General features: G+C 43.0%; 3 protein-coding genes across 4 annotated transcripts; 2 read left to right on the forward strand and 1 right to left on the reverse strand.

Annotated features, from left to right (window-relative positions):
* Window positions 1–101: 101 nt before the first annotated feature.
* LOC136679489 (transmembrane protein 71-like) lies at window positions 102–8,071 on the forward strand. 2 transcript variants are annotated; one of them, XR_010796554.1, is made up of 11 exons: window positions 102–235; window positions 2,475–2,525; window positions 2,689–2,737; window positions 2,828–3,037; window positions 4,973–5,163; window positions 5,244–5,423; window positions 5,870–5,945; window positions 6,374–6,432; window positions 6,578–6,615; window positions 6,880–7,020; window positions 7,237–8,071. XR_010796554.1 is itself a non-coding variant. In XM_066658026.1 (10 exons), the coding sequence occupies exons 2-10, from the start codon at window positions 2,495–2,497 to the stop codon at window positions 6,901–6,903; spliced, it is 858 nt and encodes a 285-aa protein (XP_066514123.1). In that variant the 5' UTR covers window positions 102–235; window positions 2,475–2,494; the 3' UTR covers window positions 6,904–8,071. The 2 variants fall into 2 exon arrangements, 1 of the variants encoding a protein (XP_066514123.1); XM_066658026.1 differs by having other exon boundaries at window positions 6,880–8,071.
* A 124-nt stretch (window positions 8,072–8,195) lies between these two features.
* Window positions 8,196–16,048, reverse strand: LOC136679791 (uncharacterized). The gene is made up of 4 exons (XM_066658468.1): window positions 15,703–16,048; window positions 13,574–13,680; window positions 13,304–13,361; window positions 8,196–13,200 (listed from the first exon to the last, which is right to left on the reverse strand). The coding sequence occupies exons 1-4, from the start codon at window positions 15,947–15,949 to the stop codon at window positions 12,485–12,487; spliced, it is 1,128 nt and encodes a 375-aa protein (XP_066514565.1). The 5' UTR covers window positions 15,950–16,048; the 3' UTR covers window positions 8,196–12,484.
* A 2,106-nt stretch (window positions 16,049–18,154) lies between these two features.
* Window positions 18,155–22,102, forward strand: LOC136679190 (zinc finger protein 112-like). Its single transcript, XM_066657572.1, has 3 exons — window positions 18,155–18,612; window positions 18,702–18,762; window positions 19,943–22,102. Exons 1-3 carry the CDS (start codon window positions 18,292–18,294, stop codon window positions 20,752–20,754), a joined length of 1,194 nt encoding a protein of 397 aa, XP_066513669.1. The 5' UTR covers window positions 18,155–18,291; the 3' UTR covers window positions 20,755–22,102.
* Window positions 22,103–23,217: the final 1,115 nt, after the last annotated feature.

Raw genomic sequence — 23,217 nt, forward strand, 5'->3', positions numbered from 1 at the left:
GATGTAAAGAAGTAAATATGGCACCGGTAGATGGCGCTGTTGTGTGGCGCTGTGGGCGGAGGCTGGGCTCGAGCCCTTCGTGGACCTCATTTCACTCTTGAGTCCGGAGAAAGCGGTGGGAACCGAACCTCCGCACACCGCCCAACACCGCGCTGTATCCGGTCCGGTCCAGTCCGGTCCCTGGGCGAGGACTGATCCGGTGCTGTGTGCCGCAGGGAGAAGCCTTAGACCGGGGGTGAGTCTCATTACGCTTTCGTCTCTTTGTATCTGAAGGGGCTTGGTTTGTTGTTGAACGGAGCTTTAAGCGGATGCTGGTCCCGTTTTATGAAAGTGGCTCTGTTTATTCCACTATTCTGCAGTTTTACTGAGTTCTTAGAGCTTTACTGATCACTGAGTGAGCTCGTGTTTCTGTGTTTATTTACAGAGTACAGGTGTATTTCTGATTTTGTGTTGAATTTTGTTGTTGTTTTTTAAAAATGTATTTGTAATCAATGTCAAAACAGCAATGGACACAGTGAAATAAACCTGCAGCACATAAATACTGCGGAAAATAATAATTATTAATAAATAACTATTAATTAGAAATAAATTCTAATTAATAATTAATAATCATGAAGAAGAAAAATTATAGCTAATAGACATTCAATGGCTTTTTCAAAGTTACAGGTGCTATCCTTTTTGCCAGGGACTTTTCCCCATTAACTGTACACCTCAGTAACTACCTACTTACTTCACGCCCCTTGCTTTGTGTAAAGTGATGCCTTTCTCTTTGTATGTATTTGATCTTTAGTGTTCCACTGTTTCTCTTTTCTGTGTCTGAAAATATCAGAATCCGATCAAGGACAGAGAAAGTGATCAGTAATCAATATCAAGAGAGGAGCAGGGGTTAAACTGTTGTGTTTGATTCTGTTGTTAGCAGTGGTCCAGCCTCAGGGCTCAGGGCTTAATGAAAATGATTGTGCAGAGTTTTAAGTTTTAATAAAATGAAGATACTGGTGAAATACAGGCCGTGACAGTGAAACTGAGGTCGAGGAAGGAAGACAGCAACCCTTCTCCCATCCAATACACACTGTGAGTGTGTGGTGAAAGATTGTGGTGTGTTTGGTGGATTTAAGGAGTTAAAATATTTAAATCTATTTATGATATATACCATAATAATAATAATTATTATTATTATTATTATTATTATTATTATTATTATTATAGTTTGGTTAATGTTTATGTCGGTGATTAATGCAGAGAAAAAGCTTCAGATTTTTGTTCTGGAAAAACATTGCATGTGTGTGTTGTGTAATGAGTTGAGGCCTTAAAATGAAGAACCATAAACACAGTTTAAAGCCTGAAGTGGCATTTTTTAGTACACTGTTTGACATAATGTGGTCACTTAAACATTTCTTCTGTTTATTTTTATTTAAATACAGGCTCCTGCTGAACCACTGTGTGTCTTTAGTTTCAGGGCTGTGAAAGTGAAGCAGTGCTATTCAGACATGGAAAGGGTTTAATGCAAGTCTCAGCAGTGTGTCTGTGCTCAGTGACAAAGAAATGAACACAAGACTACAGGAAATGTGCTGGCAGCCAGCCTGTGTGTGTGTGTGTGTGTGTGTGTGTGTGTGTGTGTGTGTGTGTTTGTGTGTGTGTGTGTGAGTGAGTGAGAAAGTGTGTGAGAGAGAGAGAGAGAGAATGGGGAGTCTCTTCCTGTTCAAACCAAAATAGAAAAACAGAGCAGCTATGTGAGAGCCTTGTGTGTTGAGGTGCTCTTGACCAATCAGCATCTCTCTTCTCTGGACAGGAAAGAGTTAACAGGAAGAGCTTTAAAGGCTCCTCCCATTTTGCCAGCATCATTCCCAGTGTTATCATCACCCCCCCCCCCCAAACCCACAAACATATAGACCCCCATCTCTCTGTCTGTCTCTCTCTCCCGCTGTCTCTCTCTCTCTTCCTCACACACACACACACACACACTCCGATCTGCAGACCCCCTCTACGTTACACTATACAGAGATATATTAAATAGAAAAGATTAGAAATTTGTACTTGAGACTATAAATGAAGACAACATTGATATGTAATATTTCATTAGTTTATTGTGTACTAATATACTACTTTATTAATAGGTAATTGTGTGTATTACTGTATTATTTTGTACTCTAATTAGTTTGTGTGGTCTGTAATACAGTGTGTGTAAATTGAATGTGTATTATTGCAGAAAGACTAGTGCATGTATTTACGTATGTGTGTGTGTGTGTGTGTGTGTGTGTGTGTGTGTGTGTGTGTATGTGTGAGTGTTTGTGGCTAAGATGGAAAGTGTGTGAGGGGAAGATTAGGGTTCTAGATAAAGTGTGTCACGTTCTCACTGTCATGTATTCTGGGAATTACTCTGATAACCTTTATTCCACTGCTCTGCTCTGCTCTCTCTCTCTCTCTCTCTCTCTCTCTCTCTCACCCCCTGTGTGTGTGTGTGTGTCTGTGTGTAGGTTGTCCAGAAGTGGAAATCATGGCTTTATTCTTCCGAGGGGTCTTAACAAGTTAGTGTACTTGTCTCTCTTTATCCACAACCCCTCTCCCACTCCCCCCGCGTCTTTGTCTCAATCTTTCCTTCTCTCTCTCTCTCTCTCTCGCTCTCAATTATTTATTTCTCTTTGACCATTGCTGCAATGTTTAATAATTTAATATATGCATGTGTTCTAGGTTCTCCTGTAAAGACCAGAAGCAAACAAGATGACCAAACCTGCTACAGGTAGTGTGTGTGTGTGTGTGTGTGTGTGTGTGTAATAACACAGTGTCTGATATACTAATGTTCCATGTGTTTTTGTTTTATTTCCCTTAGTTTTGACTCATCCTTCCTTTCTGACTCCTCCTATGAGTGTTTTTCGACCAATCAGGTGACAGGCTCTGTGTGCTCCTGCCGGAGGAGTCCCCGCCTCCTCGCTAATGGCTACTACCTACTGACAGAGGACAGCTTTAGCACTGATGACCAGGGAAACCTCACCCTCACGCCAACACACACCAACATCTCTTACAAAGAGAACCTGGTCCGGTCAGTGTGTGTGTATGTGTGTGTGTGTGTGAGACGGAGAGAGATTGAGAAATATACAGAGGGGGAAAGTAGATCAGGAAGGTAGTGATTGTTAGTTCCAGCCAAAATGATACACGTATTATTTTCAAACCATAAACAACCCAGGTGTAATGGAGAGATCTTCACGCTTTTAGGAGAACACTAACAGCTGAGTTCTGTTACATCAGTGAGCGTTAGTGAGAAATCAGCGAGACCATTGGCTAGCATTGTGCTGAACTGCTCTTTTATTGCTCTTTTAATTTGAAGTTAAATACAATTAATTCACCTCAGTGTACAACTGTCCCTGAGCTCAGTCACTTCTAATGTCTTCCTCTGCGATAATGAAATTACAGGATAGAGGTCATATGAACTGAGCAAGAACTGAGAGAGGCTTGAGAAATGAGAGAGAACGGAGAGAAATGGAACAGAACTGAATGTTAAACAGAACTGTGTTGTAACAGAATTAAGTGAGAAGTCAGAGATAATTGAGTAATTAATCTCTGTAATTGAATAAACAGAGAAAACTGAGAGAAACAACAGTGAGAAACTGAGACAGAACTGAGTGAAAACAGCGAGAACTATGTTAATTAAGTGAGAACTAAGAGAGAACAGTGAGAGAACTGGGAGAGAACTAAATGACGGCTAAACGAACAGATGCCAGAGCAGTTTTGTGAGTTGTGTAAGTTAGAGACTGACAAATGACACAGTACAGAACAAGAGATTGTAGTGTGTGTGTGTGTGTGTATGTGGCTCTGCTCTAGACATGTGTGTTCCGAGTTATCTCATGCATTCCTGCTGCTGTGACTTTTGAGCTCATGCCTCTGGTTTCTAAGCAACATTTGTGTGTTTTGCAGTAAAACACCAACTCATTTTTACCCGTAGACTCCAGGTTTAGGGTTAAATTTGAGAGTTAAGGTTGGGGTGGGGGTTTGTGGTGCGGGTTAATTTTGAACACACTTTATTCAGGTGCGTAAAGGTGAGCAGAACTATACCCAAAGTGTGCAATCCAAATGAAATATTTCCAAGAATTATGTCTTATATGCTTTCTTGAGGGGTCTCTGTGGCCAATCAGCGCTCTGTAACGTTGACAAGTCTTGTTCAGACCCTGCTCAGACCAGGCACCAGAAAAAGGAAAAAGAAAGTAGAGCTGAACCCCTCCATAATAGATGCCAGCGTCGTGAGGTAGTGAACACTGCTAAATGCGTTTGCTAACATCGCAGCACACCTTGATGTGTTAGCTACTGAGTTTAGCTCACAGCGACATACAGCTAAACCATATTTACCTCGCAATGGGTGGTAAGCCAATATCCACCATCAGTGACAAGAGTGGCCCTGTTGTGAGTAAAGCTTTCAGTCACAGGAAAGAGAACATGAGTGGGTCCTGGAGGAGCTCCCAATGGTGTATAGGTGAAGTATAGCAGGGGCTCTCCTGGGTCTACACCGCCAGAAGTGATGTCAGTGGTGCTTTCACGGTTGGTCACGCGGAGGGTGTTCCGCACGGTTAGATACCTTTCAAATACTTCGAGGAACAACAGTCAAAGGGCAGCTTTATTTTTTAGCTTCTGTGTCATTTGTAGATTTGATTTTCAAAAACTGATCTCATTAACGCTGTTGTGGGGTATTAATGCCCTCTTTAAAATCCACTCATCAATGTTCCAACATCTAGTGTAAAGCCTTCCTAGTAGAGACTGTTAATAAAGTAAAAGAGGAACAAGGCAGGCTTTTTATAGAGCAACATTAACCCTAACCCTAACTGCAATTCAGAGTGCTTTACAGAAAACCACAGTAGAAATAAACATTTTAAAGATAACAGGTGTGCACACATATTGGGTTGGTGTTTCTTGCTTGAACACAACACACAAACATTTAATAATCAGAGGAATTCCTGTTTATTAAAGTCTCTCTGTGTCTGTGTAGAATTTTCCGACGGCGACGCAGAGGGAGGCGTTCCCTGGCGAGTCTCCTCAGTGACGTCACAGAGTCCTGTCACTCGTGGCTGGGTAGCCGTGTCTTCGGCACCGCGGACTCGTCCCACGTCACAGAGTCGCCGTCGTGGTTGGACGTTAGCAGCAGCACTGAGAAAGACACGCCCATCTCCTTCACATACGGTGAGGGTCTGGTTTGTGCGCCGGAGGACGTTTTACACGGAGAGCAGTGTGGGTTTGACTCGTTTCGTGTGTTTGTTTAGACCCAACAGAAACGGTCCTTCCTCCTGAAAAAGAAGCTTTTCTGTCGGAGGAAGACTCTCACACAGAGGTTTGCTCTGCCCATGACATGCCCAGCACATCAGAGACTGGACTGCTGGACGTCCCGCCCCCTTCTGAGTGCCTCTGCAACAGTTACCGCCCCCTGAGTTATCAACAGTCAGGTGAGAGACAGAGAAACACAGATTTAAATGTGGTCTCTAATTGCAGTTTCCCGCTGCATGGTACCTGCTCCGCTCGCTGCTCCCTGCCCCAAATGTAGCTGGTGATGTCACAAAACCCCGCCTCAAACGGGAACCCACAACAACAACAGCGGTTATTGTTTTATTAAGATTTCTTTACTCCTTGTGTATTCACATGTTGTTGTTTTTGGGACTGAACACAGGCCAGCATCGGTTCAGACGGAGCACTGGAGTTGTTTGTTGCCCACTGTGCTTCAGAAAACCATGCCCCAATTTTATGAGCTGCCACTGTGTGTCGGATAAAAACATGTTGATTGCTGCTGTAGCCTGGAGTTATTATTTGAATTTTAACGCACTCAAAAAGTGTTTTTATTTGCAAATGTAGCAGTCTTTGTGTTGTACCACTGATGTTTGAATGTGTTTTTTAGGTTCAGATGGAGTGCTTCTGAAGGCTTTCCTCTTCCTCCTCCTCACGATGTGTCTCTGTGCCGTGGTGTTCTCCAGGTACCATCCAGGATTAGTTCAACATTGTCTTGCAGTTAGCAAAACACTGTTTTATTTTTTTTAAATTTATTATGCCATGGACACACTGTACGACTTTCGAAGGCATCAGATCTCTGTGCCTCTCACACTACACGCGTTTTCCTGTAATCTGTGTCGTCTGAATCCTCAGTTGTTTGTAGTTTAGACGGCACATGACTGATCAGCGACAGGAGCTCGCTCTTGATTTTTTTGTTTAATGATGAAAAACATCGGCTTTTTGCTGCTGTTTCAAACAACGTGCTGCTACATTACACAGTGTACACTACATTTAGAAGTGCATTAATAGGTGTAGTGTTCCCAGTGGAGAGGTGTGCTCTGGGATGCTCTGAGTGAGTGGAGTACAGTGTGCTGTGTTTTTTATTTTTAACAATGTGTTTATCTCTGTGCAGATCTATGTTGGGATTTGTTGCTGTGGCACTAACTTCCCTTTTCCTCATCTCATACATTTGTGAGTACATACACTCTCTCTCTCTCACACACACACACACACACACACACAATACAATACTATTATATAAAGTTTGAGCAGCCATTACACACTGCTACAAAGTAATTAGACAGTAATTATTCTGTTATTTTTATGCGTCTCTCAGGTGTGTCCCGGTCACAGTGGAGCCGAACAAAGACAGAGGTGAGATGACACAGCGTTAACTCATTAACTCACTTGTGTTCATTAACTGTGGAAATAGCCTCCCATCACAGACCCATGACCATTTTTCCTTCAATATTCCTGTGTTTGTGATGGTTCCCCTTAATTAGTGACATATTTAAGAACAAAAAAAGCCTTTCCACTGCTTTGAGAGCCCACCGCTCTGGCACCGCTTTAGTTCATGAATCCTGTTTTGTTTCTGTGCTTAACGTCCTGTTGCTTACACAAACTGTATTTTTATTGTAGGTCATCACCTCCAGGAACGAGTGATGAAGCAACACAACTGCAGTTTCATTTACTTATACACACACACACACACACACACACACTTACATACACTTACGTCCTGCAACACTTGGAGCTAACTCAGTGCATCCACTTTGGAGTGTAAGTGCAGGGCTTTGTGTGTACCGTACGAGTGTGTGTGTGTGTGTGGTACATGTGCTGGTAAGAGTGTGTGTGAATACACATCTGTACAAGTGTGTAATAGAGGGAGAATCTGTGTGTGTTATTGTGTGTCAGATCATGAGACTCTGGAATGAAAACAGCATGTTGCATAATCAGATCACATTTAGGGATTTGACTCTCTCTTCTCTCTTTAAGGGGCTTTTACTGAAGAGGAGTGTTTCACTGAACATTTTAACCCTTTAAGCTCCTTTCAGTCCTGAGGGAGTGTGCTGTAGTGAGAGAAATTACTCAGAACATCTCACATCTACCAGAGGTGTGTATCACCTTATTATTCTCGATTCATTTTATTATTTTGTTCTAAAATAAGAATCTAAAGCTGTGACCAATCACAGAGCAGCACTAAAATTAAACAAAGAATTGGAAAAAGAGAAGTAGAAACTAAATACGAACAGAGGAGAGAGTAGAGTCTCTTACTGCTCTCTGTGAGGCTGTACACTCTTAAAAATGGGGCTTCTTCAAGAGTCCTTTATTAAAGGAAACGTTTCTGTGTAGAACCAAGAGCACTTAAAGAGCCCTTTGTATGATTACATCATGAAGGTGTTCTTCAGACTGATGGAGAATGTGATATAAATGGTTCTATACGGCACCAAATGTGAAAAGAAGTGATTTGGTGCGACACACAACCCTTTCATCAGCTGCTCCTCTGAATAAAAGTGGGAGATTGAGAGTGAGTTCGTTCCCTTATGATGTCACAGCCATCCACGGTGCAGTTAGTTAGTGTGCTCCTCCAAGCGTGTTGATCTCCTGGAGGGAGAGGTCCCTGAGACGTAAACTAGGCAAAAACTAAATTAAAATAAGAATAAAAGTCTTTTGAAGCGATTAAACTGAGGGATTATCAGTGATTCTCTGAGAGTGCAGCAGTTCCTGGGGAAAGCTCCTTCAGACACAGTGCCGTAACATGTTCCTGTGTATTACACCATGACACATGATTCATAAACATTATTACTTTGTTCATATTGTACACACACACACACACACACATATATATATATATATATATATATATATATATATATATATATATATATATATATATATATATATATATATATATATAATACAATATAATTCTTTAAGTATTCATTATAAGCCAGAACATAAACCTAACTGCCCTGCGTCTCGTTTGAAGAATCAGGACAAAGTTGTTCAGGTTTTATTTATCTGCGTAAATACAGCAATAGAAACGGAGACGTGACATTGTACCTAAATGTTTAAAGGTGCCAGAGCTCGACCAGCCGCAGAGAGAAAAAGATATTAATCTCAAACCCAGATGCAATTAAATGTAGCACACGAGGGACAGTGTTATTGGCTCTTACTGCATTTAACACTGTTATAATTCTTAAATCTTACACATGAAGGATATTTTATTACAGTATAATAAACATTATAATGGATAATAGTCAGCACCTGCTCACCTGGATGAGGACATGATACTTTTCAGCAGGATCGTCTGTGTGATTTAGAAGAATATATTAATTTAAAGAGGTCATCCTTTTAAAGATCGCCATAAAATATTTAATAAATAAGATTTAATTTCGAGCAGTTTTTTAAAAAAAAAGACAATTTAGCAAATAAGTAGATGCAAGGCACTTATGAAGCACTAGATGTTTCTCGGGTGCTAGACAGCACCACCTTGTGGAGAATTCTTAACATGCTAAACGTGGCAGAGTGTGTGAGAGAGTTACAAGTTTCAGGAGATGCTTCTAAAACAATTTAAAGCAGTTTTGAACTAAATGTTGAACTAGTATTTACCTCTATAGCCTGTGGTGAGCTGCAAACAGTGACCAATAAGTTTCCGTTTGGTTTATTTACTATTTACAAGTGAATATTAATAGAAGAAGAATCCTTAGTTATTCCCATAAAGTGAGGTGTGTTTATTGTATCTGTGGTGATATTTTAGCTGATACCTAAACTCATAAAGGTGGGGCTTTAGACCCTAAGTATGTGCCAGTTTTCCTGTGGAGAGACGCTGCTTATTCCTCATTCAGTGCCTTTCTAAAATCAGTATCTTCAAGTTGCAGCTGTGTGTTATTAAATCATTTTAAAATCAAAGGGAAGAAACCTGATTACAGTAAATTAAAGGATGCTCCCGTCCCTGGGCCGGTCAAGAGTGCTGCGTCTGATATTAAGCAACTCGTATAACACCTTCGTACGTAGAAAAAAGATTGAGAAATAAGTTAAAACGGGTTTAAAAATATAATTATATGGAAATGAGTGTAAGGAATTCTGTCCATCCGGAAAACACACTGATCAAACTGTTGATCAAAGTGTTGAATTAAATGAGATAGTAACCTACGCTTAACTATGAACTTAGTTCTCTTTTCATGTCTAAACTAGAGGGAGTTAATGTGTGTGTAATGATGTGATTATTATCTTAAATGGTTCCCAAGGCAGGGGGCGCTGAGGGATGGAACTGACACATTATTAATTACCTCGGGGAGAGTTCATATATGGAACATATCGTCACCGTCCAATAAAAAACATGTATCTTTAAAATAGATGTTATTAATTGGACAGTGACTATAAATATACACTTATTACTAGTTTGTATTTAAATGCTGTGTTTGCCAAGCACATGTTGTTTATTAAAGTTTAATTAATCATCGCTCTCAATCAAAAACTTGTACCTTCACACAATTAGGAACAACATGCAAAATTAGAACGGAATCATTTCAGATAATAAATAAAAAACTGAAAATGGCGTCTTCAGGATGATGACAAAAACATTAACACTTCTTGTTAGTAGCAGGAAAGACTGAGTGTAAAGTTGTGGGAAACAGTGTTTTTACTATAAACTCTGTCAGAGTTAGACACAGAGTTCATCAGTAAAACAGAGTCTAAACCACGAGGATGGAACGCTGTTTGAATATAAGGCTAAACAGGGTCTGAAACCACAGAGTGCTTAGTGTTAGTGGCCTTTACCACTGAGCTGCCTCTTGCTGTATCACCTTTATTCACATCCTATCAATACTCTGGGCTTTATGTCTTTAACACAGACACTGAATGAAATTAAAAGTGCGGTATGTAAGATTAGGGGGATGTAGTGCAGTATAGACATCCATTTTCATTGGTGTTTAATAATCGAGCTTTTTCGACTGCAGCCTCTTCTCTGCTCTACTCACTTGTTGGTACCTAGAGCCTGGTTGGTTTTCCACCACAACAGCTTCCCACTGGTTAAGTTATAAAACACGGTCACTACTGAGAACAGTGGGCTTTGGAAAACACAGCAGTGAAAACAGTGGTAATCAAGTTAATGGTATTTACTCATCGTATATTTGGGTTCTTTTTCAGTACCTGCTCACGCCGGGTTCCAACCAAGCCGAGTAGGTATTAATGTGAGGTGTAAACCCTGCAGAGCTCTGATTAGCTGGAGAGACCTGTCAATCACAGAGCTCCAGCTGCTTGTTAAATCCCTGAAGTTACAGCAGCTTTCACGTTAGTTTTTATCCGACTCTCACGCCCGGGACTGAGCAAGAAGTACCCTGTTCCAGGCGCCAGGAACTGAATTTAATGGAAAATCAAAAAGCCAGGTGGAGTAGTATAGGTACCATGCAGTGAAAGACGGCCATATTCCTTTCGTATCCCAGAATGCACAAAACCAGGCACGGCTTTTTCAGTGTTTATGTTGAAGCAGTAGTTTGGAAATAGAGGGGTGAGGGAGGGGCATTCAGTCGGTTGCACTCTGCATCATCACCACTAGAGGGCCTAAATCTTATCTTTTAAAGTAGGGATTTTAATAATGAGCAGTTTTTAAAAAACAGTTTAAAACTCAGAGTATTGAAAACCAAAGTCTTTTTTAATGATAAAAGTTTTAAATATAAAACAGCTTTCTTCCAAACTGGTTTAACGTGATCCGACAGTTTTGGATCAAAGCCACAGCTTAGTAACGTGTGCTTCATTAAAATATTGTCTGATACTGAATCACTGCTAGTGCATGTTTAATGTGGTATTGAGTTCAGTTCTGTTGTGGATTTCACTCATAAAACGTGGTGGGTGCATCCTCACTACTCCGAGGCTAAGATTAAATATATATAAAATCTCCTGATCCATTACCAATGTTCAGAAAGTGTTTTGTAATATTTAGCTGACACAGAGGAAGCTGAAATGAAACAGAACTGAATTTTTAACAGTTGTGTGCCTTCTGTGTTTATTGTTTGTTTATTATCATGATAAAGTTCAGAATGGAATTTTGATGATAAACAATTTTGATAATTATCAGTTGTCTCTTGCCTTCTTTAAAAAATACACAGCAATAACTATCTATCAGACGGTACGGGTCAAACATGGCCTTAAGTTCCTTTACCCAGTCATGGATTAACCCCTAATTACTCTTCTCTTTTAGAAATTATTTCTTTTAGTAAAGTTCCCTTGGATGTGAATCACCTGCAGCTCCAAATCCCCAACGCTGCCTTCTGATATAGGTCTGCTGTAGGACACCCTCTCTGTCTGAATCCACGTGTTGGACACCGTCTTTCAAACACATCTAGCATAGAAACACCACACAGACGTTCTGAAAACACCAGATGGCGTCTTTAAAATACATGGACAACTAAAACTAGATAAACTCTGACAAAGTGTTTTACTTAAACTTGTGTAAATGAGAAAACATTTACAGCAAAGGCACTGAATGTCAATTTTTATCCAAATTATTTACATGAGACAGAAACAAACCATGGTTTTTCAGGCCGTAGTCAGAGCCCCAACACACAGAGGCTCTAAAGGAACGTTCAAGAAACTCAAAATAACCTCCATCTGCAGGAGACAACGGTAACGGCTAATTGTAAACACAGATGTCAATTGTTGAAAGCTGCTGAACCCTTTCGTCAAATGAGATATTTTTGTAGAACTCTCTCAGTTCCTCAAAATATTTTTACTGTAGAAAAACAAAAAACACTTTTCTTCAAAAGCAATAAAATCAAGAGCCAAAAAACCCTCCAGGGCACTGCTCTTAAGGCAGAGTTATGCTACAACGTTGGAGTCAATGAGGAGTCCATGCAGCAGCCGGTACTACACCTGGCCCACACACTGCTCACGGTGTCGATCTGACTCAGAAACTTAATTATGAAGAAGAGGGGTGTTTATAACTAGACGTGAAACGGACAGAATTATCACGGTGCTGTTCAATGTGCTGCAAACTTCACACACTCCTGCGTGAGTCGCAATCTCACCTCCCAGTCCTGATTTAACCTCCCATGATCCTTAGGGAGTGAAATCAGGACGGTTAGGTGAACTTGGGCACCACACGAGGCTTTTACACTGCGCAAGTGAACATTGAAACGATATCACAAAAGGTCTGGGATTTGTTACTGTGGTTTACTGTGAAACCGGTGTCCGTTCCATGTCTAGTATTAACCCCATGTGGATGTGTGTGTGGGGGTGTGTCTTATTTCCCAGCATGGGCATGGCTCATGTGGTTCCGAAGGTGGGAGTTAGAGATGAAGGTTTTCCCACAGTCCTCACAGCGGATGCCCCTCTGGCCCGTGTGGATGGTGAGGTGGACCTTGAGCGAGCCGGACTGAGCGAAACCCTTGCCGCAGTGGGAGCAGCGGTAGCGTCTCTCGCCCGTGTGGACGCTCTGGTGTCGCTTCAGATTACTGGAGTCCGAGAAGCGCTTCCCACACTGAGTGCAGGAGAACGGCTTCTCCCCGGTGTGGACACGGACATGGATCTTTAGGTTCTTAAGCGATGCCAGAGACTTCCCACAGAACGGACACAGGTACACACTCCCCCCGGGGCCCGGCCCTGTCTCCGTGGAGACTATGGGGAGCGACGCGTTGACGGGGAGAGCCGTGTGTGAGCTCTGCGGTGTGTGTGTTTGTTCTGCTGAGTGCAGGGTAAAATGAGAGTCAGTTAAATGTGGATCTGGTGCCGATAAAGACTCCGAGCTCAGGGTGTAGGAACAGGACGGATTGAGTGTGTGACTGTTGTTGTCAGGAGTGTATGTGTGTGTGTCCAGTGTGATGGAGTCTGACAACGTGTGTGTGTTAGCGTGGGGTTGGACCACGGCCTCCATCCTCTGTCCAAATAAATCTTGCTCTTCTAGCTCCTCTCTTCCAATTGGCTGGAGGACATGTCCATCTGTGACAGAGGGGGCACTGTCTGTACAAACAGAAGCAATAGATCAGCACAAAGACCATCAAAGTTCAGTTCTCTCTCTCTCTCTCTCTCTCTCTCTCTGTGTGTGTGTGTGTGTGTGTTTTACCCTGTTCCTGGTTGTTGTTGCTCTCCACAATCAGAATATCTTCACACTCCTCCTTTGGCTGTGAAAACAGAAGTCAGAGGTCATATAAACCTTTATACACACAGTACTGTGTATTCAGTTCGTATCAAAGGAGAATTCTGCCTGTGTTCCTGGGACTGATTTTAAAATGAGACCGTGGGGTGGAATAAAGTGATAGAGCAAAAGACAGGAGCTCTGCCACAGATCAGTGTAGTTACAGTGTAGTTACAGTAAAAAGGCAGTTTATCATACCTTCACCTCAAGAACCTGAGGGACCGGTGGAGAAGTGAGTGGTTCCTCGTGAACTTGCACCATAACCCGTGGCCTGAGACTCATCTTCACACGACTGCGGGGTTCGGCTGAAAGTGCAGAACATTTACACACATTTACACTTATTAAAAAACACGTTTTCTGAGGTTCTGAGGACATTTTCATGTCCCTGGGTGATTGTATACATCCCTAACTCTGTGTGTAAACAAACAAAGTGGCTCGTCCCACACTGCACTCTTGAGTTGCTTCAGCTACAAGAAAGTACCAGGAGGCGTTTGGACTGAGGACAGAACTTTGAAAAGCATATAAAGTGACAAGGAAGTTGCTCTATTTCTGCTCCATAGGTGAGTAACACTGACATATTTACACTGTAGTTACTACTTAAGGTGGAACTGACTCTAAATTCAGGAGAGCGCTATCTGCATGAAAGTAAACACAGAGGGAAAGTGCTCTGAATTCCCACAGAAACTCATGTGTAACTCGAGCTGTTTAGTTTTGTAGCACTTTCGCTCTGTGTTTACTTTCATGCAGTTAGCGCTCTCCTGAATTTAGAGTCAGTTCCACCTTAAGTAATGTAACAGCAAAAATAAGTCAGTGTTACCCCCCTATGGAGCAGGAGTAGGGGTCCAGATGGCGTCTTTAAAATACATAGACAAACTCTGACAAAGTGTTTTACTTAAATTTGTGTAAATGAGAAAACATTTACAGCAAAGGCACTGAATGTCAATTTTTATCTAAATTATTTACATGAGACAAAAACAAACCATGGTTTTTCAGGCCGTAGTCAGAGCCCCAACACACAGAGGCTCTAAAGGAACGTTCTAGAAACTCAAAAGAAGACAACGGTAACGGCTAATTGTAAACACAGATGTCAATTGTTGAAAGCTGCTGAACCCTTTCGTCAAATGAGTTATTTCTGTAGAACACTCTCAGTTCCCCAAAATCGTTTTACCGCAGAAAACAAAAACATTTTTCTTCAAAAGCAATAAAATCAAGAGCCAAAAAACCCTCCAGGGCACTGCTCTTAAGGCAGAGTTATGCTACAACGTTGGAGTCAATGAGGAGTCCATGCAGCAGCCGGTACCACACCTGGCCCACACACTGCTCACGGTGTCGATCTGACTCAGAAACTTAATTATGAAGAAGAGGGGTGTTTATAACTAGACGTGAAATGGACAGGTTTCTCACGGTACTCTTACTCTTAAAATGATGAGGAAGTTGCTCTATTATTGCTCCATAGGGGGGTAACACTGACACATTTACACTGTAGTTACTACTTAATGTGGAACTGACTCTAAATTCAAGAGAGCACTATCTGCATGAAAGTAAACACAGAGGGAACGTGCTCTGAATTCCCACAGAAACTCATGTGTAACTCGAGCTGTTTAGTTTTGTAGCACTTTCCCTCTGCGTTTACTTTCATGCAGTTAGCGCTCTCCTGAATTTAGAGTCAGTTCCACCTTAAGTAATGTAACTGTAACAGCAAAAATAAGTCAGTGTTACCCCCCTATGGAGCAGGAATAGAGCAACATCCTCATCTCGGTTGGTGCGTTTCAGCGTTTGGAGTCTCTCCGTTGTCTAAAAACCTCCAGATGGCGTTTCTCTGCCGTGAGCAGAGAGAGAGAAAGCCTAGCACCGGACCCAGACACTTTGTTTTTTTACCCATTTACAGACACTGGGGCTTCGTAAACACATTAGAGTGGTTTCCAGCGCAAAGCCTCGTTTTTCCACAGCTGCAGAATGATCTGCACCATATAGTGATCTCAGGCTTGTGGTCAGAGCTGCAGATTAATCGCCATGAAAAGCCTTAGTTGTGCTGATGTTACTCCGGGGGGACGGAGCTATTTCAGTGCCTCTCTCTGTCAGACTCTACACGTTCACTGACTTTTATTTCTAAGTAACATCACTTACCACTGCAGTTCAGCTACTATCCCGGGCATAAGTAACTATATAGTAACAGATTGCACGAGCTTGATTCACACTCACACACACACCCCTGGCTAAAACACGCGAGCCCAACTGTGAGAAGGGGTGTCCACATACTTTTGTCTACAGAGCCTAGTGTATTGTCCCCCGCAGCCCCCGGAGCCCACCCTTCTGTTAAACCTCACCTCGCGGCTCGCTCCGCTCCTCGCGCGCCCAGCTCCCGGTCCGCTGCGCCTTCTCCCGTGCCGCGCGTAGCTCCAGAGCGAGCAGCTTCCGCCGCAGACCCTCGTTCTCCTTCTCTCTGCGGGAGACCTCCATCCGGAGAACGGCGTACCCGTCCTGCACGAGCTCGCAGATCTCCGCCACGGCCGCGCTCGCGAGCGCCTCCATGATGGACACCAGCTGCGAGCGGAAGCGCGAGGACTCGGACATGGCGCGAGCGGTCGGTCAGTGTCCAGAAACGTACGGGACGGGGTTTTTTGAAAAACGAGGGAAGCCGCTCAGGTAAGAACCACTTTGTGTTTTGGTGGGAAGCCGGAAACGCAAGGCTTTCCCTGTGCGCATGCGCAGTGCAACAAAACAAGGGTCTGGCCACATGTTTGTGGACACTTGCACCCAGCACTGGATGGTGTTAATAAGACGTGTGTTTTAGTGCAGAAACAGTTTCAGTCTGAGAAGGCTTCGCACTGCATTTAATCAAATGGAACATTGCTGTTTGGATTTGATGGAACTCAGTCGCATAACCAGGTCAGGGACTGATGTTGAATGATTACATCTGGGATAACATCAGCACTCCAATTCATGGCAAAGGGACTGTATCACTGTGCTCCATCACTCCACAGAACACAGGCCCAGAACTTCATTTTCTCTTGTTCCACTCTGTTGATGATCTTGTTACCTGTCAAATATAATAATAAAAATAATGTTAAACAATTTCTCTCTGTGTCTGCGTGGGTTTCCTCCGGGTGCTCCGGTTTCCTCCCACAGTCCAAAAACACACGTTGCAGGTGGATTGGTGACTCAAAAGTGTCCGTAGGTGTGAGTGTGTGAGTGAATGTGTGTGTGTCTGTGTTGCCCTGTGAAGGACTGGTGCCCCCTCCAGGGTGTATTCCCACCTTGCGCCCAATGATTCCAGGTAGGCTCCGGACCCACCGCGAGAGAGAGAAACCCTAGCACCGGACCCAGACACTTTGTTTTTTTTACCCATTTACAGACACTGGGTCATCGTAAACACATTAGAGCGGTTTCCAGATGCACCTGTATATACATAAACACACATACATTCGTACTGTGGTGAAAAATTGTGACAGAAAAAAAACAAAAAAAACTAAGTCTCTGAGTCAGGATCAAAGTGAGTTAACAAATTTATTGGAGTGCGGAAATACAATGCATAGACCATTCTAATCTCCTTCTCCTCTGGAACAGTTTCTCAAAAAGCCTTTATACCCCTAGCCCCTCTCTAATTATACAATAACTATCATTCCATTGTCTCATATAGCCATGAACAAAGTTACATTACACAGGTGTTGACTCTGTTTCTAACTATCTGTGATGTTCTGGCACATTCTGCTCCCAGAGCCCCCCTCCAGACCGTTTCAACTAGCTTCAGTTATCTCAACTGGAAGGGAACTGAAGGTCAGGATGTGCCAGCACACCATTATCTGACACACATACACACACAAGCCTGCTGCCTTCAGAGAGAGTTCAAGAAGGGAAAACAGCTTCAGTCACAGAAGCATATATGTCTTTACTGATATAGATGAAATTAACAACCCCTTTAATTGATTATAAATCATTTCAATCAAATTCCATCACAATACACATGCGTACACCTGTATATACATAAACACACACCTGTATATATACAAACACACACACACACCTGTATATATATATATATATATATATATATATATATATATAAACACACAGACAATATAAAATGAATAAATACATTTTCAGTTAATGTTAAAGCAGCATGCAGAATAGAAGGGTATCACACCATATGACAAAGCAATTCATTTATTACAAGATTTTGCTGTTAATTGTTAGTTAAGTGTTTACATACTACATCAGACACATCAAGGTGTATGAGCTCATAAAACCTATTTTACCTTGTTCAGACTACGTTTACATTCAGTGTTATTCTCTTATATTATTATAACTATAATATCAAATAACCTGCTTGACTTCTTTTTTTCAAGTGATACCAGTGTGAGCACTAAACCCAAATGTTTGTGTCAGAAAACAGTTAGGATTTCATCCACAGTCTGAGCTGGGAACATGCAGTTTTCTTAAGGCTTAATATTTATATTCTTCAGATAAACAAAACAAAACAAAAATAAAAAACACAGCTTCACTGATTTGTCTTAAAATAAAATAATAATTAAAAAACTTAAACTGCAAAATATCCCCTACCGAGTGTTGTGGTTTTTTCTCTGCCCTTCGTTTATAACTGGTTCTTTCCAATTATTTATTGGAACAATTGACATTAATAAAGTATTTAAAATGGAAACTGAAGAGAGATCATATCGTGAAGCTTATTTTTGGATAAAACTTATTCCTAGACTTTTATTCTATTGGCCTTTGCCGACGAGGACCCGGAAATGACGCTCCATTATCAGCCCGACTGTTTTGCAGCTCCGTCCCGAGCGCTCGCGCGGCGCAGCATCACTGTGCTTTCTGTAAAAACCGAGCTCTGAGGCACGGAGAGTCCACGCGGAGCCCCGCTTCGAGACCAGGAGAACCCCCGAGAGACCGGAGGGAGCACGACGATGGCGAATTACCGTGCGTTTCACGCGCAGCTCGCGACCATCATGGAGACGCTGACGCGCGCGGCGGTGGCGGAGATCTGCGAGCTCGTGGACGACGGGTACGCGCTTCTGCACACGGAGATCTCGCGCCACCAGAAGGAGAACGAGGAGCTTCGGCGGAAGCTCCAGTTGATCGAGTCCATCGTGGCCGCGCGAGGTTACGTAGAGGAGCGCGCCGCGTCGCGGGACGGAGCGGTGCGCGAGGCGACTGCAGCGCTCGCACCTGCGGGGAAAAAAAACTGCCCGAGCCGCGAGTCTTGTAGCCGCCGCGCGCTGGTGGAGGTAGGACCCAATTGGTTATTGATCGTTTTGCCGTATAATCAGTAAAGGCGTTGATCGATTGATAATCTGATTTTTTTTTTTTTTTACAGTCACGTGACCTAGAGGAACGGGGACCCGCGCCAGTACAGGTTAAAGAGGAGGGGCGAGGGGGTGAGTGCTCTGGCCACACCCCACTTTTCAGGTCATGACCTTATGGTGTTTTTCCACTACATGGAAGCTACTCGACTCGGCCCTTTTCTTCTCCACTGTCCAAATCTGTCCTGCTTCTGGAACCGGGTTCTTTTGTAGTTCCTGCTCACTTACGGTTCCAGCCGAGCTGAGTAGGTACTAAATGTGAGGTGTAAACCCTGTAGAGCTCTGATTGGCTGGAGAGACCTGTCAATCACCACGAAACACAGAGCTCCAGCACAAACTCACTGCTTGTAAAATCTCTGAAGTTACAGCAGCGTTCACATTAGTTTTTATCTGAATCTCAGCAGCAGCTCGTAACGTTCCCCTGAGGGGTTTCTGAAGACGCTTCTTGGGTCAGTGTCTGAGAAAAAACCTCCAGTGAAAGCTGAACGTGCGACAAGTAAAACTGCTCTGTGAGAACTGGGGGCGAAGTTGTGTTCTGTCCAAAAAACAACAACACACCACACGACGAGTAAACAGCGCCCACGTTTATTGCTCGTGCTAAGGTTTTCAAAGCCCACAGTTCCCGTTAGAGACATGGTTTTGCTCCATTTTTTGGGGGAGCTCTGCTAGTTGAAAAACAACCAGCTAAAAGCGAGTCAAGCCAAAGAACAACACCAATAGGAAGTCTATGCTGTTTCTCTATTGGCACTTTTCCCACTACATGGTACCTACACTACTGGGCTCTACTCTGTTCTACTCGCTGTTTTATTCCTGCTTTTGGGGGGTGGTGCAACATCCAGCTCTCACTGGATTCTTTCATCTGGCACCAATCCAATCCATGTCTGCTGTGAGCGGTTTGGTGTGTTCTCCCAGTTGCTGCATGGGTTTTCTACTGGGTGCAGCTTTTTCTAGCACACGTTGGGTAGCTGACTGACTATGAGAAATTGTCTGTAGATGTGTGTGTGCTGATGTCCTGCGATAGACTAGCGCCATGCCAGAGTGTGTGTTTTCTTCTGTGTCAACTCCCTACACACCATGACCCTGATGAAGTGTAACTGTTTACAGACGATGAATGAACATTCAGATCTCCCACTGAGAACTCATGCTTTGACCTAGAATTCCTAATATGGCCATGATCAAATATAGAAAGGTGTAGATCTGTAAAATATAATGCAGTTCAGCGTGGGTCCTGTTTCTAACGTGTGTTTTTACACAGATGATGATGACGATGACGACGACGAAGGCGAGGCGGTTGTACTGCTGGCGCACAGTACATCTGATGAATTACTGGCGCTCTCAGCTCAGGATCACGCATTGGATGAACACTCCTCCAACGACGATGTCCACATACTTTCAGACACACAGTCTCCAAACCCTGACACCCACACTCTTTCAGAAACACACTCTGTAACGGAAGAGTCCCAGCAGTCCAGCGTGGACCTGACGGCCTCGGACGAGCCGCTGTGTTCCTTTAACTCCGTGTCCGAACCACACAACGAGCGGCCGTTCTCTGAAGAAGTGTGTGTGAAGCGGGAGCCCCTGGTATGTGACATTGATCTGGATCTAGGTATGGACTGGAACACACACCCTGTCCGTAACACACACACACACTCACAGACCTCCGCTGGATTCGGCTCAGACTCGCTCGTGGCTCATAATTCACCTTTGTACGCTGCGCAGCACCTGGTCGCCCTGGGAAACGCGGCAGGGCTGGGGCTGTTCGGGGGGCGGGGCTCGCTGCGAGGGGGTGGAGTCTCGGTTGGCGGTAAAAGACACTTCATCTGTTCCATCTGCGGCAAGAGCTTCACCACGGCTCAGAGCCTGGACACGCACACGCGCATACACACAGGAGAGCGTCCATACCGCTGCGAACAGTGCGGAAAACGCTTCACTCAGTCCGGACACCTGACGGCGCATCAGACAGTCCACACCGGGGAGCGGCCGTACCAGTGTTCACACTGTGGAAAGCGATTCGCCGGGAAACAGTACCTCCGCATACACACTAAAAAACACCACCCAGAGTCCTGAATACACACACTCTCCAGAAAGACACATGGAAATGACGGAAGCGATTCTCCTGATGTCTGTGACATCTCTCCAGCTGCTCGTCCTGAACTGGTTCTGATGTCCGTATCGCTCAAACTGTCGCAGTGAGATTTGACTTTGTCAGAGCAGACATGGCAAAACAACATCAGAGGACCCAAAACATATTTTTAACTACTTTTCCTATGTTTTGTTTTAAGAAAAACTGAAAAACATTACAGCGGTTTTTGCCATCCCTTGGAGAAAAGATATCTTCCCTTCAGGTTTGGTGGTCAAGGCATGGTCATAAGTCCTCTACTGAAGACTCCAGACTCGACTCTGATTCCTGTGGAGTGGCTCAGAACATTTCAGCTATTTTCTGAAGAATGCAGTAGCTCACACACTCCGTAGATCTAGAACCCCATAGACACACATTCTAACACTAATACTCACTAAGGCAGTGTTCCCCCAATGAATTCAGTACGAAAGAAATCAGTGACCTACATATTTCACAAGTACAGATTTTCTGTTCATCAGTAGTGTGCCTGATTGTGCTGAGGGTTTGACCATGGAAAATGAATCAAAGGACAGTTGCACAAGCTTCCCAGCCCGAATTCTACAGGACAGGACCGTGAAGACAGAAGAGTTTAAAAGATTTCACTCCTTGGATGAGGGCACTCTTACTGTGGAACTAAGTGGAGGGTTAAGTTGGGTCAGATGTGTCCATTGGACAAATGCAGTGAATCTGCCTCGTCTTATTTCTGAGATTGAATGACTGACGTGAGTTTGAAACCTGTACTCGGTTTCATTGCAGTGTCGCTCTCCAGGTAATAGATGAGCTGGGAACTCGAAACTACTTTAGTGTTGATATTTTGGGTGATGATTAAGCATTTCTCTTTGGTCAGCAGAATGATGCAGAGTAATTTGACTAAAGCAGGACTGTGTGAGACACCTGTAATATTTCAGTTAAACTTGTGCTGGGATACACAGTTCAGCCTGCGAGTGGAAAGGTGCCCAGTTTTGCTTTTTGGTATTGTTTCGATGAAAACAAGTCTATATGGTTAAAATCTGAAGGGTTAGTGGTTTCCAGAAGGTTGGTTCTCTTGGAGGTTTATGTAGCTTATTGTTTATAACGTTACCCACCATATACACAGCTTTATCAGTGAGATAGGTCTGTGGAGGAGGTCGGAGCAGCGGACTCTTTGTGACTTGTAGCTTGGCACATTACTGCAAATACTCTCCTGTAAAATCACAGAAGAAACCTTTTTTATTCCTTGCCTTGGTTCAAGACGTAATGTACATGCGTCTCATTGTGACTGGTCCCAGACAAAATCTAGTGGCTGTAGCTGCATACTGGTAGAACCTTTTAGAATAAAGTGTTTTTATTTGTGAGATGTTTTTCAGTGTGTCCTTCACAAATCGAAATCCAGTTTTGGACCTCAAACTTGGACACTGAATCCAAAAATATCTTTAAGCTAATGTAGTATGTTGTGGTCAAGAATACTAATATTTCAAATCATCTGCACTTCAACACAGGCATCAGAATACAGTACCACTGATATTAAAGCAACTCTAGGTAAGAATGACTGGGCTCCCTCTACTTGCTGATGCGTGTAATTAATATTTATAGAAATCCAGTCAAAAACACAGTAACGACGCTGAAATACCTACAATTCAGTATATAACAGAACCCATCCTAGAGGTGATATGCTCGTGTGTGAACATGTCATATTCAAAAACTTCTATTCAACCAGCACAAAAGTGTATGTTTTATGGCACTCTAACCACTACAACTGCACAGGCACTTATTACTAGAATTGATATCTAAATATAAGGCTGAAAATTCACTAATCTATTTGAAGTTAGCGTTGCTAACCCTGTGGCTCTGAGCAGTAACTCTCAAAAACATGACTAAATCACTGTCATCAACAAAGCTCAACACTAACACAGTAACACTAAAAAATTGGAACGTTATTACTTACCAGTCCAACAAGGCAGCGGCCTTCTCCCCATGTCTCTTTCTGTTCACTCCAGTCAGGCCAATGTCAACTCTTATGGCCTCTCTCTCTCTCTCTCCTTGCTTCCTCTGACAACTCTTCTCAGTCTCTGCCATAATGCCTGTACTGGTCAATACTGAGCTAACTTCTGTAAAACTTTATGCAGTTCACAAGAGCACCTATTACCAGGGCTGCTTTAGATACATAGTAGTTTTTAGAAAGCTCAGCCCCAGAGAGAAGTGACAGAAGCAATATTCGCATAGAAATCATTTTCAAGCTGTAATTGTACTGTAAAAAAATAATACGTAGTGTTTCTTTCAGCATCAAGTTTGGACTCTTGCTGTTGAATTTCACACAGGCACAGAGCTCTACACTTTAAGGGATGAAAATGCTACCAGAAAGTGTCGCTGTGAATTAGATTGTGTAACAGATGACACTCGCATTAATAAAAAATTAATTTCCCAAATTTATT

This window comes from Hoplias malabaricus, chromosome Y, assembly GCF_029633855.1.
Source record: "Hoplias malabaricus isolate fHopMal1 chromosome Y, fHopMal1.hap1, whole genome shotgun sequence".
NCBI lineage: Eukaryota > Metazoa > Chordata > Actinopteri > Characiformes > Erythrinidae > Hoplias > Hoplias malabaricus.

Bases quoted from the DNA above. Each gene is read 5' to 3' on its own strand.
- LOC136679190 (XM_066657572.1), top strand. From the start codon at position 18,292: ATGGCGAATTACCGTGCGTTTCACGCGCAGCTCGCGACCATCATGGAG. The intron at 18,613-18,701 runs GTAGGACCCAAT...TTTTTTTTACAG, and splicing joins GCCGCCGCGCGCTGGTGGAG to TCACGTGACCTAGAGGAACG. The intron at 18,763-19,942 runs GTGAGTGCTCTG...GTTTTTACACAG, and splicing joins TAAAGAGGAGGGGCGAGGGG to ATGATGATGACGATGACGAC.
- LOC136679489 (XM_066658026.1), top strand. From the start codon at position 2,495: ATGGCTTTATTCTTCCGAGGGGTCTTAACAA. The intron at 2,526-2,688 runs GTTAGTGTACTT...CATGTGTTCTAG, and splicing joins CTTCCGAGGGGTCTTAACAA to GTTCTCCTGTAAAGACCAGA. The intron at 2,738-2,827 runs GTAGTGTGTGTG...TATTTCCCTTAG, and splicing joins GATGACCAAACCTGCTACAG to TTTTGACTCATCCTTCCTTT.
- LOC136679791 (XM_066658468.1), bottom strand. From the start codon at position 15,949: ATGTCCGAGTCCTCGCGCTTCCGCTCGCAGCTGGTGTCCATCATGGAG. The intron at 13,362-13,573 runs GTATGATAAACT...CTGTTTTCACAG, and splicing joins CTCAGGTTCTTGAGGTGAAG to CCAAAGGAGGAGTGTGAAGA. The intron at 13,201-13,303 runs GTAAAACACACA...CTGTTTGTACAG, and splicing joins CAACAACAACCAGGAACAGG to ACAGTGCCCCCTCTGTCACA.